Here is a 16,201-nt window from a genome sequence, read left to right as displayed (position 1 = left end):
TTTTAGAGTCCTGGGAAATAAATCTTAAATTTACACTGGTAATTCAGTGAGACATGATTCTGAAGGTGTATGTAGAACTGAGAAGAATGCTGTGGACAAACTTTCAGGAAATAAGAATGACATAATTGTAAATGTCAGATATTGCTGTTGGAAATATGAAATGGTACAGTCAATTTGAATTGATCATCTCTCAAAATGGTCAACAGAGAACTAAAATAGGGTCAATCAATTCTACCCAAGAGAAAAGAAAATATGTGTTCTCACAAAAGCAGAGACATGAATTCCAATAATCCCATTGTTAATAGATCAAATAACATGTGTTCTTCAATACATGAATGGGTGAATAAATAAAATGTGCCATATAATGGAATATTACTCAGTAATAAAAAGGATATACTAATATATTTTATAATATAAGTGAATCTTTAAAGTTTATATTAAATGAATGAAGCTAATTACAAAAGGTCACAGAATATATGATTCCATTTGCATGAAATGCAAGAATAGGTATATTCACAGAGATGGAAAGTAAATTCATAGATTTCTAGAATTAAGGTTGGGGAAAAGATTAGCGTGATGAAAATATCCTAAAATTGTACTGTAGCCATGTTTTCACATGTGTGAATGTACCAAAATCTGCTGAATTATCCACACACAGTTGTACACTTGAAGTGAATTTGAGGTATATGAAGTATAGCACAATAGAACCCATTGAATTACAGACTACATCTTTTTCTCCAACTCCAGGCCCAGCTTCAGTTATCAGCAATGATGATGACTCTGCCAGCCCACTCCATCACATTTCCAATGGGAGTAATACTCCATCTTCTTCAGAGGGCGGCCCTGATGCCGTCATTATTGGAATGACCAAGATCCCTGTCATTGAAAATCCCCAGTACTTTGGCATCACCAACAGTCAGCTCAAGCCAGACACATGTAAGTACAGCTGTTTATATTTACTGCCCCCCCCCTTTTTTTTGGTACAGCTATATCAATGAGTGTGTTTATCAGGAGCTTTGACAAGGCTGACTGGGTGGCTGGGGGGGGGGAGGGGGCGGTCAGTGAAATATCTGAGGATTCTTGCAGCCTTTTGGCCTATGGACCAGATCTTTTAGTTTGTTCCTTATGGAATTCTCAGGGTGTGTCTCCTGTTAGGATGGGAACTGTGGTCAGAAACTTCTCTTGGGATCCATTTTCCAAAAGCATTTGTCAACATGAAGTTGGAATCTAGGCATGCTTATCTTGAAAAAGACAGAGACAGAAACCAGAAATGCCGTTAGAATGTATGTGCGTACATCAGTTAGAGATGATAAGCAATGATGCAATTTAAATCTGGTTTATTGAAAGTAATTACGATATAGTCAGGAAGGCACTGGGTTGCACAAAGATGGTACCCATTTGAGAAGTTCTGTATTCTTTGTTTAATCTACTCACAACATGAGATTTTGTGTAATGTCACAGTAGCAAAGAGACATCGCACCAGACGACACGAATTTGCAGGAGGCTGACTTCGGTTTTTTAGAATGAAAATTACCCCATCAGCCTCTACTGGCAGCTTGGGATTCTTCTCAGAGCCTCTTCTCCTATCTTCTGGCAACTCTATGGACAACCAAAAATAAGATCACAGTGAACAAAAATGGCTTCTGCACTTCAAACTCTTGGCTGGCCTTCCTTCATACTTGAATAAGGGCCCTGCAAAAGCCAGTGGCCCAGATCTCAGTGGTTCCTAGCACTGAGTGTTTTATCTGCGTGTTTGTATTCTTTCTTAAATACTACTCTCTTGTCTTGTCTCAGAGGTGAGATTGGAAGGACTGTTGCAAAGTTAGGCTTTGGAGACTGATTTTCTACCCAAAACCCAGGGAATGTGATGGCTTAGAAATGGATATCAGATCTGTTTATATAGAAGGAAACACTGGTGATTTCTTCTTATTCATCCACACTTACTCCAAAAGACTTTTCAGTTTGAACTTGAGGCTAAGTATTAGAAAAATAACAGTATTAGAAGCTTGCCACATGTGAAACTGGGCTGTGAAGCATATTGAGCTCTTCAAATCTCAAGACATTACTTGAAATCAAAGTGCTATTAATCCTAATATTGTCTCTGCAATGAGAAAAAGATGAGTGGAGGCAGCATTTAGAATGAACATCCTTTTGTGAGCTAACTATCTTCTGAAGGTCCTAGATGCCCTGAATACATAGCAGTCAATGGTGGAGCTGAATCAGGATGCTGTGAGGGGGTCTCTGTCATTATCTTGTGTAACATCCTTAGGAATAGAATACTTTATATTCTGATACCACTAGGAGAAAAATGTATGATAATCGAGGTTGGCTACAACCAACTTGCTTTCCAATGGAGGAAAGACAAAGATGAATGAACAAGTAGAGACCATTGGTCTAACATTCCCAATGGGAGAAAATGAACAAATAGTCAAGAAAGCAAATACCAGTGAACATGAGAGCCTTTGGTCAAAAGTGGGTGGTGACAGCTGAATTTGTGGCTTACACTAGGGAGAAAGGACTTCTTCCCTTTGAAGTTCTAAAAGGAAGTTGTCGCCTTCATCTAGAGTCCATGGAAATTTCTGCAAATGTTTTTGGTTATTTTTTTTAAAATGACTTTTGGCTCTGTGTCCCAGCCACTCTGTGTCATCTGCCCTTGGAAGGGATTGGAAGAGACTATAAGCCTCATTTTCTAGCCTTCCCTCCAAGCTCCATACTACTGAGTGCCCATTTAGCCATTCCTTCCTCACAAAATCTTGCTGGATCCTTCACCCAGGCATCCCTTCCTAGTGGAGTCTTCTCAGACACTCTTCATTTGCATTCTAGAGGAATTTTTCTCTTTTTGGAGTAATATACTCTTAGATGATTTTAAGAAGATTGAAAATTATGCATCTTCTACTTTCAAAGAAATGGAAGCAAAGAAGAAATTTCCCTTTTCCTTTGACCTTTCATTATTATAATGCTTTGCCTCACTTTCTTTTCCCTTTATCTTCAGTGTATATGTTGTCTTTTGTCCAGTGTGAGTCTGAGCACCCTTGTGAGCATGTTTATGCAGTCCTGCTTAGGTTAGACTGTAAGCTTCTGAGAGTGGCAACTTTACCTGCTCCCTGTTACTTCATAGCCTGATACATGATGTACCTGTGACATGGACCAGGTATGAATCAGATGTGGTTATCCACTGCTGAAATAGTAAAGCACAGCATACTTGAAACAAGATGACCAAATCTTTCCCCATTGAATTGCTATATAGCAGTTAATTTATTAGACATTCTTTTACCAATATGTTAGCCAATGTAAACAGACGTAGATAACAATGTCACCAGAAAAAGATTTTAACAAAAATTCCTTCTTGGGATATACTACTTAGAGTCATCCAGAAATTAAAACATCTCCAAATGTAGAGACTGAACATACAAAGGGGTTTGTTCCTAGAAACACATAAAATCTGGAGAGTATATCTTTTATTAGGTGATTCTCATTGACATTTCTAAATAAAGGGACTTGTAAGTAATCTCAAAAAGACGTCTCAGGTGCCAGTAGCTCAAGCCTGAAATCTTGCTACTCAGGAGGCTGAGAACTAAGACTCACAGTTCAAACCCACCCTAGGCAGGAAATTAACCACAAAGAGCCAGAAGAAAGGCTGTGACTCAACTGGTAAAACACTAGCCTTGAGCACAAAAGCTTAGGGACAGTGTCCAGGCCCAGAGTTCAAACCCTAGATTTTGCAAAACATAAAATTAAAATAAATAAATAAACAAAAGAGGTCTTTTCCATGAGATTGCATAGGTGATATCTGTTTAAAAAAAAGATCTTAGAAAGTTTAAAATTTTATTGTATGTTTAAGCAAACTGTCACTGCCAAAACTAGGAAATCATTTCTAAAGCTCTGCACTATTCTAAGATATTGACCTTTTCTCTTACCACAAGTGATTTTGGTTCCATTTTGCTGAATGTAGGTAATGAATTTCAACTTGCTAAAAACTTGATTACCTAAAATACTTTTATAATTCTAGATGCTAGAACTTCAGTGATGATAGCACATTCCTTGACCTCAGAGAACTTCACCATGGAGGCCCAATAATTGGATCATCATACTAACATAATGCATTGTGATAGACACCAAGACAAGAGAGCTTAAGAGAATGATCTTATATATGAATGACTTTCATTAATCTAACAGGTTAATGTGAGAAACAGACTGGATTAGAACAAATGATATGGCAAAATACTAGCTCCATGTAGGAGCATGGATCTAGTATTACCGAATACTCCAATTTACCCAGAAAGAATTGCTGGTATTTAAAATACTAAGTCGGATAAATAAGACACCAGTGTGAAACAGATTGGGTCCATAGTCCACTGACTACTTTGATCTTCTGAGTTAGAATTCAAGGATCAATTAATATAAACACATTCTTTTACAGATGAGGCCTGTAAGTGGTTTGTCCAAATTAACACAACCTCAATATTAGCAGAGCTTAGTTTGAAAAAAACATTGATCAGGATGTATTGTATTCATCCACTGGCATGTTGAATTGATTTGCCCTTGCGCAACTACTCAAAAATTAAAAAATGCAAACAAAAAAATGATCACACCCAATTTCTTTAAATGGTGCATAAAATTGTTTAAATAAAGGATGATGATAAGTTAGATCCCTTGAAATTCTTCAGGAGCCATGTGATCATTTTCATTCGCCAAAGACAGAGATGGTTTGCAGAATTTTAGAGAAATCTGAACAGGGCTGAATTGCTCCTGAGCACTTTCCAATAGAAAGTCTGTCTACTTTATTGCAGGGCCCAGAGGTTCCCCCAAGACGGCCTGATAATAATTTGGTATTTGGAGGCTCCTGTGTCACTGCAGGAACTAAAGGAGGCTAAATCCATGCCTGATGGAGGAGAAGAGTTCTATGGTTATCTGCAAATTCTGGCCAGAGAACATCTTGAAGTCACTCCTTAGCTTCCATAACGTAGCCAAGCAAGAAGTTGCCTTCCCAGGACACAGCAGTGTGCTCTAATGACTAACCTCTCAAAGTACTCTGCCACTTAAACTGTAGACCATCTCCTTGACCAATCAGGATGGTGAGATGGAGCTGAGGCACTCAGCAACATCAAGTCTGGAGTTAGTCTTTAATTTGACTAGTCTGTTTAGATGTGTCTGCAAACTATGTCATCTTACAACATGGGGCGGTTTCCCAGTAGAATTTACAGACTTGGCATAAGGGTATCTGTGTGGCTATCTTCTCCTTGACTTCTGAGAAAGTTTTTGACAGGGTTTGATGGAGCTGAAAAACAAAAGCATAAAACAAAACATAATAACCAGCAAAACTCCAAAATCATCAGTCTTGGGTTGATTCACAAAGGGTGAGAATACATTATATTCATAGACTTATTGTCATTCTTTAAAACTCTGTCTTTCCTAGAGTAGCCTTGTAAATTTGCTAGGGTCCTAGGCTCTGTGCCTAAATTCCATTACAATTGTCTCTAAATGAGTACACGTATGTGTTTGTCCTTACAGAGCATGCCCTCCATGCATAACTAGGGCTAATCATTTCCTGTGACAGATGCACATAAAGAATCCTGACTTTCCCCCCACTTTGACTCTATTTCCAATTAAATGAACAACTTACTGCTTTCTTTTATTGTGTGCCATCTTTCTCCAGGTATTATACTTTGTGTTTGAGTGTGTTTGTACGTGTGTTTTTCCACTGGTCACATGCTTGTTAGATAATTATGTAGTTAATCGCTGATCCATAGATGAGCTAGGATGAAGGAAAGATGTTATAAAGGGAGTAAGTGAACAGTCATTGAAAAATATCACATAGGAATCCCATCCTGTTATTTTTTCTTACCATGTCCATTTCATTCTTATGTTTCCAACCAAGAGAGGAAATCAGCAGGTGATACTTTTCACAGGGCTGCAGAGATTTTGAGCAAATATGCAACGTTACTTTAGGAACACATAAGCAAAAATTCTGAATTATATCTTGGCCCCCAGGAGTTCATGACATCAAAGAATGAAGGCTCTGAATGTTACCTGATTCTATCACTAGTCATCAGTGCCATGATATAACCATGACCCATTTGGATGATCCAGAGTAGGATATCCAAATAGATAAAAACAATTACTTTGGCACTTGCCCCTATCCTGTGCTGAGTAATTTTGTCTTTCAAAAATATATTTTCTTTTAAGCATCTAATTGGCTAAATAATAGCTGCTTTGGGAACTGTTATATGCCTTTGAAAGCTATGGCCTGCATGTTAAAAATAAGCTAAGTCTGTTCTTCTCAGCACGAATATTAGGACAGGGGAAGTGCAGTTGTTTTGGGATCCTTAGAAATTGTTTCATTTATGGCATACTAGGTTGACAACTTGTCCTGTGGGAGCTGTCATGGTACACAGCTGGCATTCTATAGGTCCTAGTACAATTCCTTCTCCTCCCAGTGCCATGGTCTCCCATCGCTAGCTACAACAATTAGGTATTATATTCCCTTTCAGCTCCAAAGGAGATGGTAGGAAGCTATCAGAGTGCTTTTTAAAAAGCAACTTGCATTTCCTAGGATAAAGGAAATGAATACATGCTACATAATTATATTAAAAATATAAGAAGCCACATTATAAATTTCACTCCGATGGAGATTTGTTAGCAAATAATTTCCAAGCACCTTCACAACTAAGTACAATCATGTTATTAAGCATTTGACCACTGGATGATATTATACTTGTTACCCCAAAAGAAATAATACCCAATTATAGGATACCCAGGCCTCCTGGGTAACACTGCACTTTATGGCTAAAAAGGAAAAAAAATTGATAATAGATCTAGGTCTAAGGGAGATAGATACTCATAGTGATATTCCAAAGACTATTTGTTTCTGTATCATTAGCCTACCAAGATGGAGTCAAGCCTCTTGCAAAGATCAGACAGTTCACTCCTCTTCTATCTAATCATTAGTGCTGTGTTGGAAGCAAGCCACTCAATGGAGAATCCTAATGCAGGGCTCAGGAGTGCCACCCCAGAAGGACCAGCCTAATGAAGCTCACTCTCAACTTTGGTTCAACCTGGTCACTCTTGCATGTAAAAGCAGATTTTGGACAGGACCAACTCAGCAAATACAAATATAGAGTAGCCTCTATGGTACTCAGGAGTTCCTATTACCCACATGATTTGAACAATTGAATGTGCCCCATAGTGAAGTTGAGACGACACAATTGGAAGTTTTCGATGTGACACTGATGCGGTGGCAGCCACTATAACAAAGTATAGAGTTCCTCCTTCTCCTCTGCCTTTACACATTCTGTTAGCCCAAGAGCATGGCCCACTATAGTTTAGTTGCTTCTGGAATCATGTGCTATGTCAGCTCTTCTTCCTGAGCTCTAGTAGTGATGCCCTTCATGCTTAGTGAGGGTGTACTGCTTGTTTGTTGGCTTCTTCTGATTTTAATTTTCTTGGTTCTTGTGCCTTTTCTTAAAGGGCAGGTAAAAAGAATTTACAAAATGCCATGGAAAGGATTGGGAAGAGAGAAACTTCTTGTGCAGCCTAGTTCCTATGTATACAAAGGCTTCACTCCTCTGCTCAGTCTAAGGAGAAGGCACCAGTCCAACAGGAGGGGGTACAAGGCTTCCTATCCCTGAGGGGATGTTGTGTTTCTGCTGGTAGTGAATACTTGACTTCTCTCAAAGAAGGGAAAATTAGAAGGCAGTATTATAGCCAAAAGGAAAGGGGGCCAGGTATGGTGGCTGGCCCATACCTGTAATCTTAACCACTCAGGAAGTAGAGATCAAGAGGATTATAGCTCAAGGCAACTTTGGGCAAAATTTTCATGAGACACCATTTCTACCAATTGAAAGATGGGCACAGAGGTGCTTGGCTGGCATCTCAGTTATCTGGGAAACAAAATAGGAGGCCAAGCATCCAGGCCAGCCAGGCACACATATAAGACCCTATCCAAAAAGAATGAAACAGAGTTCAAGCCTCATGAGTGACAAAACAAAAAGAAGAAGAAGAAGAAAAGAATGAAAGCATAAAGGAATGGGACTGTGACTGAAAGGGTAGAGCTTACACAGCAGATATAAGCCTTAAAGTTCAGACTCTAATGCCTCCCTCCCCTCAAAAAAGAAAAAGGAACCCTAAGTATTATGATGACTGTCTGTCTTGGCTTTCCCATGACCCAGGCAGTTTTACAATGTGAAACAAGTTTGATTTTTAAAGATAAACCGTAAAATACTTGGTCACTCTAGTTTGTATAGACGGGGCTGGTGACTTTTGGTAACAAGAGGGAATTATGGATGACCTCTCAAAATGCACACAGGTACCCTAAAATGAGACGTTTTGGAAAAAATCAATAATACAGATTATAATAGAAAACTTGGAAGACATAAGAATCAAAGATAAAATTTTAAAAATCACCTTCAATTTCAACCATTAGAGATCACTGCTGATATCATCTAGGTATATGGCCTTATAGTCTTGTGATATTTTATTAATTCTTATGATAAAGTCAAACTCTAGGTTCCCTTAACATTACTCGTACTGAGCTTTGTTCATATTTCTAATAGTAATGATTTATCTTTGGTAGATGGTACAAGAAAGTCCATAGAAGCATTGTATATGTTATATCCAGTGACATACTCTTGTTTGATGATATACAGAAGTTAAAACAGTGCTAGGGTGCTAGATATGGTTGGGCTCATCGGGTCTGGTCCAAAGGAATCCTAAACTCCAAAGGAGCTTAGATCTCAAATGACAAGTGTCACAGAGGGAATAAGGTCTAGGTTGCTGGGCTAGGAAGTCTCAAGAACTGAGAGACTCCCTTGCATTAACAAGGCAAACTGAGAGCCACAGGTTAGGACTAAGAATCCTGGGTTAGGTCCAGCACTGTAGATGATTCCAAAGGCAGATGGTTTCTTAACTGAAACTCATGATCACTTCTGTCTCCCAGCTCTTCACTCTAGTTGCCTAGCAAGTTCCTTTCCAGGAATTGAGACTGCTGGACATTAATGGCTATGATGGTTATAGCTGAGATGTTTCCTAATACTTAGCGATGCCTTTTCTCTACTTAGGACACCTGGACTGTGTAAGAATTTCTGATGAGCTGGAATCATTCAGCCTTTCCTTGGCCATCAGTCTTTCCTAAACTGATTATTTAGTGTAGGTTGTAGGTGCTCGGAGTCACTATATTTTTTGTGTGTCTGCTGGTACTGTGGCTTGAACTTGAGGCCTGGGCACTATCTCTTAGCTTCTTTGCTCAAGGCTGATGCTTTACCACGTAAGCCACTCCTGGCTCTTTAGTAGTTAACTGGTTTCAGACATCTAGTCCTAGACTGTGGTTCTGGAAAGATTTCTTTCTATAACAAAGTATACAATAAATAGTATGTTAGTATTGCTCTTTGCATATCATTACCAAAATTGCCAGATTGCAAAAATAGGTTCAGAACCAATGGATTCCTGTGATTTGCAGTGTTATATCTGTGTGATTCTGAACCAAAGCCAGGGTCAAGTCCTAAGAAGAAACCACCTAGTCTCAGTTTCTACATTATTTTCACCATTTACTATATGTCAGAAGATGTCAATAATCTTATTATCCCAATTCTTTTATTTAGAGCATTAATTTGACCATGCCATTGACATTGTGGGTACATTAAACTGGAATCCAACCTCATTATTAGATAATGATGGCATTTAGACTGAGTGCCATATCCCTAATGTTCCAATAAAGTGGTTGGTACACAGAGGACAGGATAAAGCTCTATACTATGTAATTATATCAGAATAGCTAGTCTCCATTTTAGGGAATGTCTTCACTAGAGGAGATGACATGATATCTCTGCTCCTGTAATAAGTAGAGATGCCGTCACTGCACAGCCCGCTGAACTATTTACCTACAGGAATGATGGATTTTCAGATCAATCCCCCATGTCCGAGCTCTCTCTCCTGAAGACTTTGTTCTTCTGAGTGAGTTTGTCCTCAGCCTACTGCTAAGGAGCCAGGGGATACTAATTGGTATACCCCAGGGGTAGAATTTAGATTTCTCTTTTAGTAGAGTACCCCAGTTTGCTGAAATAATTAGTTTCACATTTTCTTTTTCCTGGGTTTTCTTCCATTAACATAAATTTCTTTGGCTGTCATATTTTTCCATCCTCTCTCCTTTTCTCAAGTTTAGGAACTAATAATCACAATAATCTTGCTCCTTAATTCCATTAACTCCATTATGTGGAAATTTCTATCTCTTCATATTGACAGAAACTAGAAACTACTGCAAATACATGTCACTGCTTGAACCTTACTTGCAGAGGGCTTTTTTTCACCTAAGGGCACACAAATGTTATATGTTTAGGTGTTCCTATTCCGTTTAAGGAGCCCTTTGTTTTGAGGGACAGCAAAATTTCTCTGTTTGCATGTAAGGTTTTGGTTTCCTAGAACCCTACATTGAACTTCATAAATACATACTGGTTTTGAAAGAGGAAGAAATGTTATTACTGAGATATTGATTATTACTTGCTAAGACAGATTTCTAAACTCTTAAGTGTTGGGGAGTAAGACAATAGTTAAACAGAAAAAAAGACTAAGATGATCACTTACTTCCTGAATTACACTTTACTCCCGTGTTTGTCTATACTCTGCTATTTCCTACATATTATACCCTTAAGGTGTCAAGGTGTTAACTCATCTGGATCTAAGCTACATGTTGATACATCAGAATTGCTATGGACCTGAAACAATCCCAGTGTGTACTTATTTGTTCTCTTTGACATGAAGATTGCTGAGAGCCTTAATATTTCCTTTTGTTCCAACATTAGAAGAGCTTTGGTATGGGGGGGAGAAGGTTGTTAGGTGGTGGGAGTATTTGAGATGGCCACCACACTATCCTTTGAAGAGGAAGGACTTTGGGAGGATGGATGTGGATGATTTTTCTCTTGGAAGCTCTTCTGCTAATGAGCACCAAGTATGGTTGTTACTGTAATCTTTTCTCCAAGATCTTACTGCCTATCCATTATGGCCAAGGAGCTTTGTTCTACTTTGGGGCCCTTGTCTTAAAAGGGCTGGTCTCAGCAGCACAGCCTTCTGGGGCTGCAGCATATTCTTTGGGGTGGGGTAGGCATGGGGCAGAGATGGGGCACTCTTGATTAGTGAGTATTGTTGCTGATTTTTTAAATTTCCCATTCCCACATCTGATGCAAGACAGTAGGTTCAAAACATGACTTGTACTTCCTTACTCTGTTCAGAAACTCTAGAGCTGGTTCACATGTATGAGTGATCAACTGAGGTTGGAATTCTTTGTCACATAGACATGTTCATACAAATGAGATCTGTTTTTCTGGAATTGATGATGTAGTCGAACATTCAGAGCCAAACACACACCAATAAAGACAAGAGTGTCCGATGTGTGGTCTCCATTGCTTTATTTGTCATATAGGATAATCCATTCCTGCGCAGGTTTTAAAATGTAATTCAGTGTTGGGATTCATGAAAGTGCCTCAGTCACGTGCAAGTTATCTCCACTGGTTGATGCATTGTTTCAACGCAGCCCTTCATAGTTTCTTGCAGCACCATCATCTTCCTTTAGGTAAGACCAGCGTTAGAATAAGGAGAATGTCACTTCATGTACAAAATTTAAAGGGGCATCAAAAAGAAAACCTCCGGACTCAGACTAAATACTCAAAAAAATTTAAAGTCAATGTAGCTTGGTGCTGGTGACTCACAAGTGGAATCCTAGCTTCTTAGGAGGCTGAGATCTGAAGATCACAGTTCAAACCCAGCCTGGACAGGAATCCCTGAAACTTTTATCTCCAATTAACTGCCAAAAAACAAACAAACAAACAAAAAAAAAAAGAAGTAGAATTGTGGCTTAAGTGGTAGAGCACTAGACTTGAGGAAAAAAGAAAAAAAAAAGAACTTCAGGGACGGCCCTGAGTTCAAGCCCTAGAACCAGCACCGAAAGAAAGAAAGAAGGAAGGAAGGAAGGAAAGAAAGAAAGAAAGGAAGGAAGGAAGGAAGGAAGGAAGGAAGGAAGGAAGGAAGGAAGGAAGAAAGAAAGAAAGAAAGAAAGAAAGAAAGAAAGAAAGAAAGAAAGAAAGAAAGAAAGAAAGAAAGAAAGAAAGGAAGGAAGGAAGGAAGGAAGGAAGAAAGAAAGAAAGAAAAAGAAAGAAGGAAAGAAAGGCAATGGAAAACATTTATTATGAAAATACTAAAAATTTTGAATAAAGTGCCTAATTCTAATAGACTAGAGGTGAATGATAGGAGTCCAGCATGTTCAGGGTCAGATTTTTTTCATTCCTGTTCCTTCAAATTGTAGTTTTTATAATAATGAATATTTGTGTTTAAAAATATTGCATGGAGTTTGTATTTGCCTTGACGCCTGCATGTTTGTGTGTATGTGTGTCCATTCAGGATGAATGGGAATATCTTACTCTCCCAATTCTAGCCCAGAGCTTCTGCTGGCTGGAACACCTCTGGCTTTTACAAAGTTCTGTTTTGTATACATAAACAACTCAGAAGATTAGCCTATTGTTCTTCCTTCCCCTCCTCCCCCTTCATCTGTCCCTGGAGATACATTTCCTGTCTGCCTTTTGCCCACCCAGCCTTTGCCTCTCTAGCACTTACCATCCTGTCCTGTTACTGAATGTCTGAGAGACTTGCATGCTCATCTCACTGAATGCTTTAACAATGTGACCCACCACTGAGAGAAAATGAATGGGACAGAGAGAGAAAGAGAGCCTAGAGAGAGAGAGACAGTCAGAGAGACAGAGACAGAAATAGAGGAAGACAGGCTGTCAGGAGAAGGAGAAAGGGAGAGGAACGAACAGGAAAGGAATGGGGAGGAAAAGGCTCTTAGAGAAAGAATAGCAAGGTTAGGGAATTTTCTCAGTAAATTTAAGGACTAGTCCAGAGGGAAAATGGGATATAATATTGTAATAAGTTAAGTTTTTAAAAAAATTATTAGATATTGTTTTTATCCCCCAATGTTTGGAGATTCAGTGCTACATTTGCTAAATTAAAGAGTGTTTGAAATAGAAAGGATTCCATTTTTACTTAGCCCTTTCCTTAATGCCACAAGCCTCTTGTAATTGTAATGATTACATTCACTGTTTTAAACAACTAGCATTTAATGCCTGTTATATGCCAGGACTCATGGGTTATGTTTCACATTAAAAGCTAATCCTTACTCATATTGCAGAATAGATATTAGTTATCTGTCAATAGATGAGAAAGCTGAGGCTTATAAAGGTTAAGAGGAAAAAGAACAAACTCAAACTAGCATCCTTAAGGCATGGAAAAGTTTCTATCCCAAGCCTCTGGAAAGTCAGGGCTCTTTCTAGCCTAGTGTTTGCCCCTCTTGTGCAAAATTAAAACCTTTCAATTCTCTAACTGCAAGGGATAGTCCAAGTCTGAATGGTAGTGTTGGTGGTATACCTTTCAGGTAGGCATACAGAGCTCTGCTGGAGTTATTCAGCTTCAAATGTGAAGGCTAGGAATATCCTTCTGTCAGATAATGAATGAAACCCAGAGGAGAAAGACCAAAGCAGGTTGGTGCAGACTCACTGAGCAGTGATATTTCTGCCTCTCAATAGCAACTTTACCAAAAATACTAAATCATCAGAAATGATAACCTTACCCTACACTTACTTTTTTTTTTTCCAAACTCACTCTGAAAAAGTTGTCAATTTCTTTTTCTGGAAAAATGCTAGAAAATATTTTTGATGGGCTGGGAATGTGGCCTAGTGGTAGAGTGCTTGCCTAGCATGTATGAAGCCTTGGGTTTGATTCCTTGGTAACACATGAATAGAATAAGCAGGATGTGGTGCTGTGGCTCAAGTGGTAGTGTGCTGGCCTTGCACAAAAAGAAACTCAAGGATGGTGCACAGGCCCTGAGTTCAAGCCCTAGGACTGCAAAATGAGTGTGTGTGTGTGTGTGTGTGTGTGTGTGTGTGTGAATGCCTTCGCTCCTTGAATAAGCATATCACATTTCCTAGATGAACTTGATATCTATACTTCAAAGACAGAGTTCAAAGAGTGACAAATGGTTGGAGAAGCCCAAAGAGTGGCACAGGGAAATTGAGTTTCCCTAGGTAATGTTGTGAGAGTTAAACATTCATTGCACCTGTCCAGGTAACCTTGTTCCAGGGAGACTAAGGGAAGAAAGTAGATAATAATGCCTTCTTACTAATGTGCCATGAGGAACTAATACTGATGAAATGAAGTTTTTAGACTCCAGGCCCAGGTCCAGGAGTCCCAATTATGTCAAGTCACTTTCCCCTTTATGCCAAATAGAGACAGGGTGAAAGGCAGAGAAAGGAGATTTAGTACATGATAGCCATGAGAAGACAGTACATCTCCAGCCATTCAGTTAAATGGGGAGAATGGGGGCAGGGTGTGAGAAAGGTATGCATAGTTAAAAAAAATCTGTCCAAGGTCACAGGTGTGTGGCCTGGTTGATCATTAGCCCAGTCTTTGTTTCTGGAGGAGTTCTGGGGATGTCAGCACTTTATTACTAGAACAAAGTGGGACCTTCTTTCAGATGATGAGAAGAAGGCACTGCTTGTTTGAGGAGCAGTTTTCCTTCTACACAAAATTGCTCACCTGTGAATCTGTTCTTTCTCAGGGCCCAGGGTGGTGGCAAAGGGACTCTCACAGATCAGAGGGCACTGATTAGGACTTGGGGGACTATTAGTTAATTCATAAGGTTCAACAAAAGCATCTTTCAAGTAGTCTCTTACATTGCCCAATCTTATGGACATCTCAGTGGGCAGATGAACATTGGTTTGACTCACTCTCAATGACTCACTCTTTCATGTTCCAAGGAATGGCCTATGTTTCTAAGATGGCTTCCTGAAGGGCTTAACAAATAGGTGCTTTAGGGAATGTTTTTAACACCATGAGTTGGCAGCAATAAGCGACATTATTCCTTCCATGCACCTAGAGTTTATCTAAGGTTAGGGGACATTAAAGAGTCAATAGCTCTGAGCATTCCCTTGTGACAGGTGAATAAACTAGACTTGCATATGTGACTAATGCTTTGTATCAGTGTTTGGGAAGACAGAAACATGTTTTTCATAAATATCACATAACAAATCTTTTCTGGTTGGGGAAATGCAGATGAATTAGAATGGTGAGGTTAGCCAAAATGAATAATTGTTCTTTGATCCAATGTTCACTCTCAATTATCTTGATAACTCAGAAATAAAAAGAACATAGTTTGGTATCTAAATTATGCAATTGTAATTTAAAGTCTATTGAGACAAATTGCAGTACCATCAAAATATGTTTTACAAACATTTCTAAGCCCCCCAAATCCTTATGTATATATCAGCTGAAAGCTGCAGAACTAGGGGAGTTGGAGAAGTATAGCCAGACAGTGACTTGGAAAGATTAATTAGTGTGAGACTTCAGAGAAAAGAGAATGAAAGATATCCAGAGACTTTGACAAGTCCTTGGCTTCCCCTTGGGTGAGGTTTGTGTGTATGTACATCTTCATGTATCTAGGTACATTTGCTAGTAGGGAAGATTCTTCCCAATAAAACATTTCTCTGACTAATAAGACACTGTGGGACTTTTAACAATGACACTGTAGGATGGGGAGAGGGCAGAAAGGGTGGGAAGGAAAGTTCAGATCAGGCTGAGCATATATAGTCTGCTTCTCTGTTAGGTGATGAATGTGTAATCAGGAAATCATGCCTTCCCCAGAATTCAAAGGCAGAAGTCACTGAATGATACCAAAAGTTGAATATGGAAATGAAACACTTACTGACAATTTTGTAAGTTCCTAATCATAGACCATCCAATGGACAAACAGATACTTTGTAAATTCCTAATCATGGACTATTCAATGGACAAACAAGTGCTTTGTCATCTTTGACTCTCAGAAGTGTCCAGACTTTTGTAGGTGACTAATAAATAGGCAAGCATCTGAATAATATAGAAAAAGATGGTCTTAACTATTGCTTCTCATCTTACTGTGTTGTTAGAGGGTGCATGCATTTATTTTCTACTTCATTGGGCTTCTGGTATGGTTAATCAGTTACTTTTATCTATGAGACTGCTAAGGCCAGAAAGTAGTCCACCTGTCCGTTCAATTGTATCTTACTCATGGCCATGTCTGTTCACTGTAGAATTTAAAGCTATTTTCCCCATTTTTCTCTTATACATCCTATCTCCCACGTTATTTTCATTTTGAGAATTTTATCTGGTTCTGTAAATTGGATTTCAC

The 16,201-nt window shown here is 38.9% G+C and overlaps 1 protein-coding gene across 3 annotated transcripts in view; it reads left to right on the top strand.

Moving 5' to 3' along the window:
• The window catches only part of Ntrk2 (neurotrophic receptor tyrosine kinase 2), a 371,115-nt gene that overhangs the window by 205,168 nt on the left and 149,746 nt on the right, over positions 1-16,201 (top strand). For all 3 annotated transcript variants that reach the window (XM_042696232.1, XM_042696230.1, XM_042696231.1), the window contains one exon: positions 748-936. In XM_042696232.1, coding sequence (XP_042552166.1) covers positions 748-936 — 189 coding nt within the window. The remainder of the gene's footprint in view (positions 1-747; positions 937-16,201) is intronic.

The sequence above is a fragment of the Dipodomys spectabilis genome, unplaced genomic scaffold (assembly GCF_019054845.1).
Source record: "Dipodomys spectabilis isolate Male_0828 unplaced genomic scaffold, ASM1905484v1 ptg000204l, whole genome shotgun sequence".
Classification (NCBI taxonomy): domain Eukaryota; kingdom Metazoa; phylum Chordata; class Mammalia; order Rodentia; family Heteromyidae; genus Dipodomys; species Dipodomys spectabilis.
The sequence above is the reverse complement of the archived record's forward strand: the minus strand, read 5'-3'. Positions and strand labels throughout refer to the sequence as shown.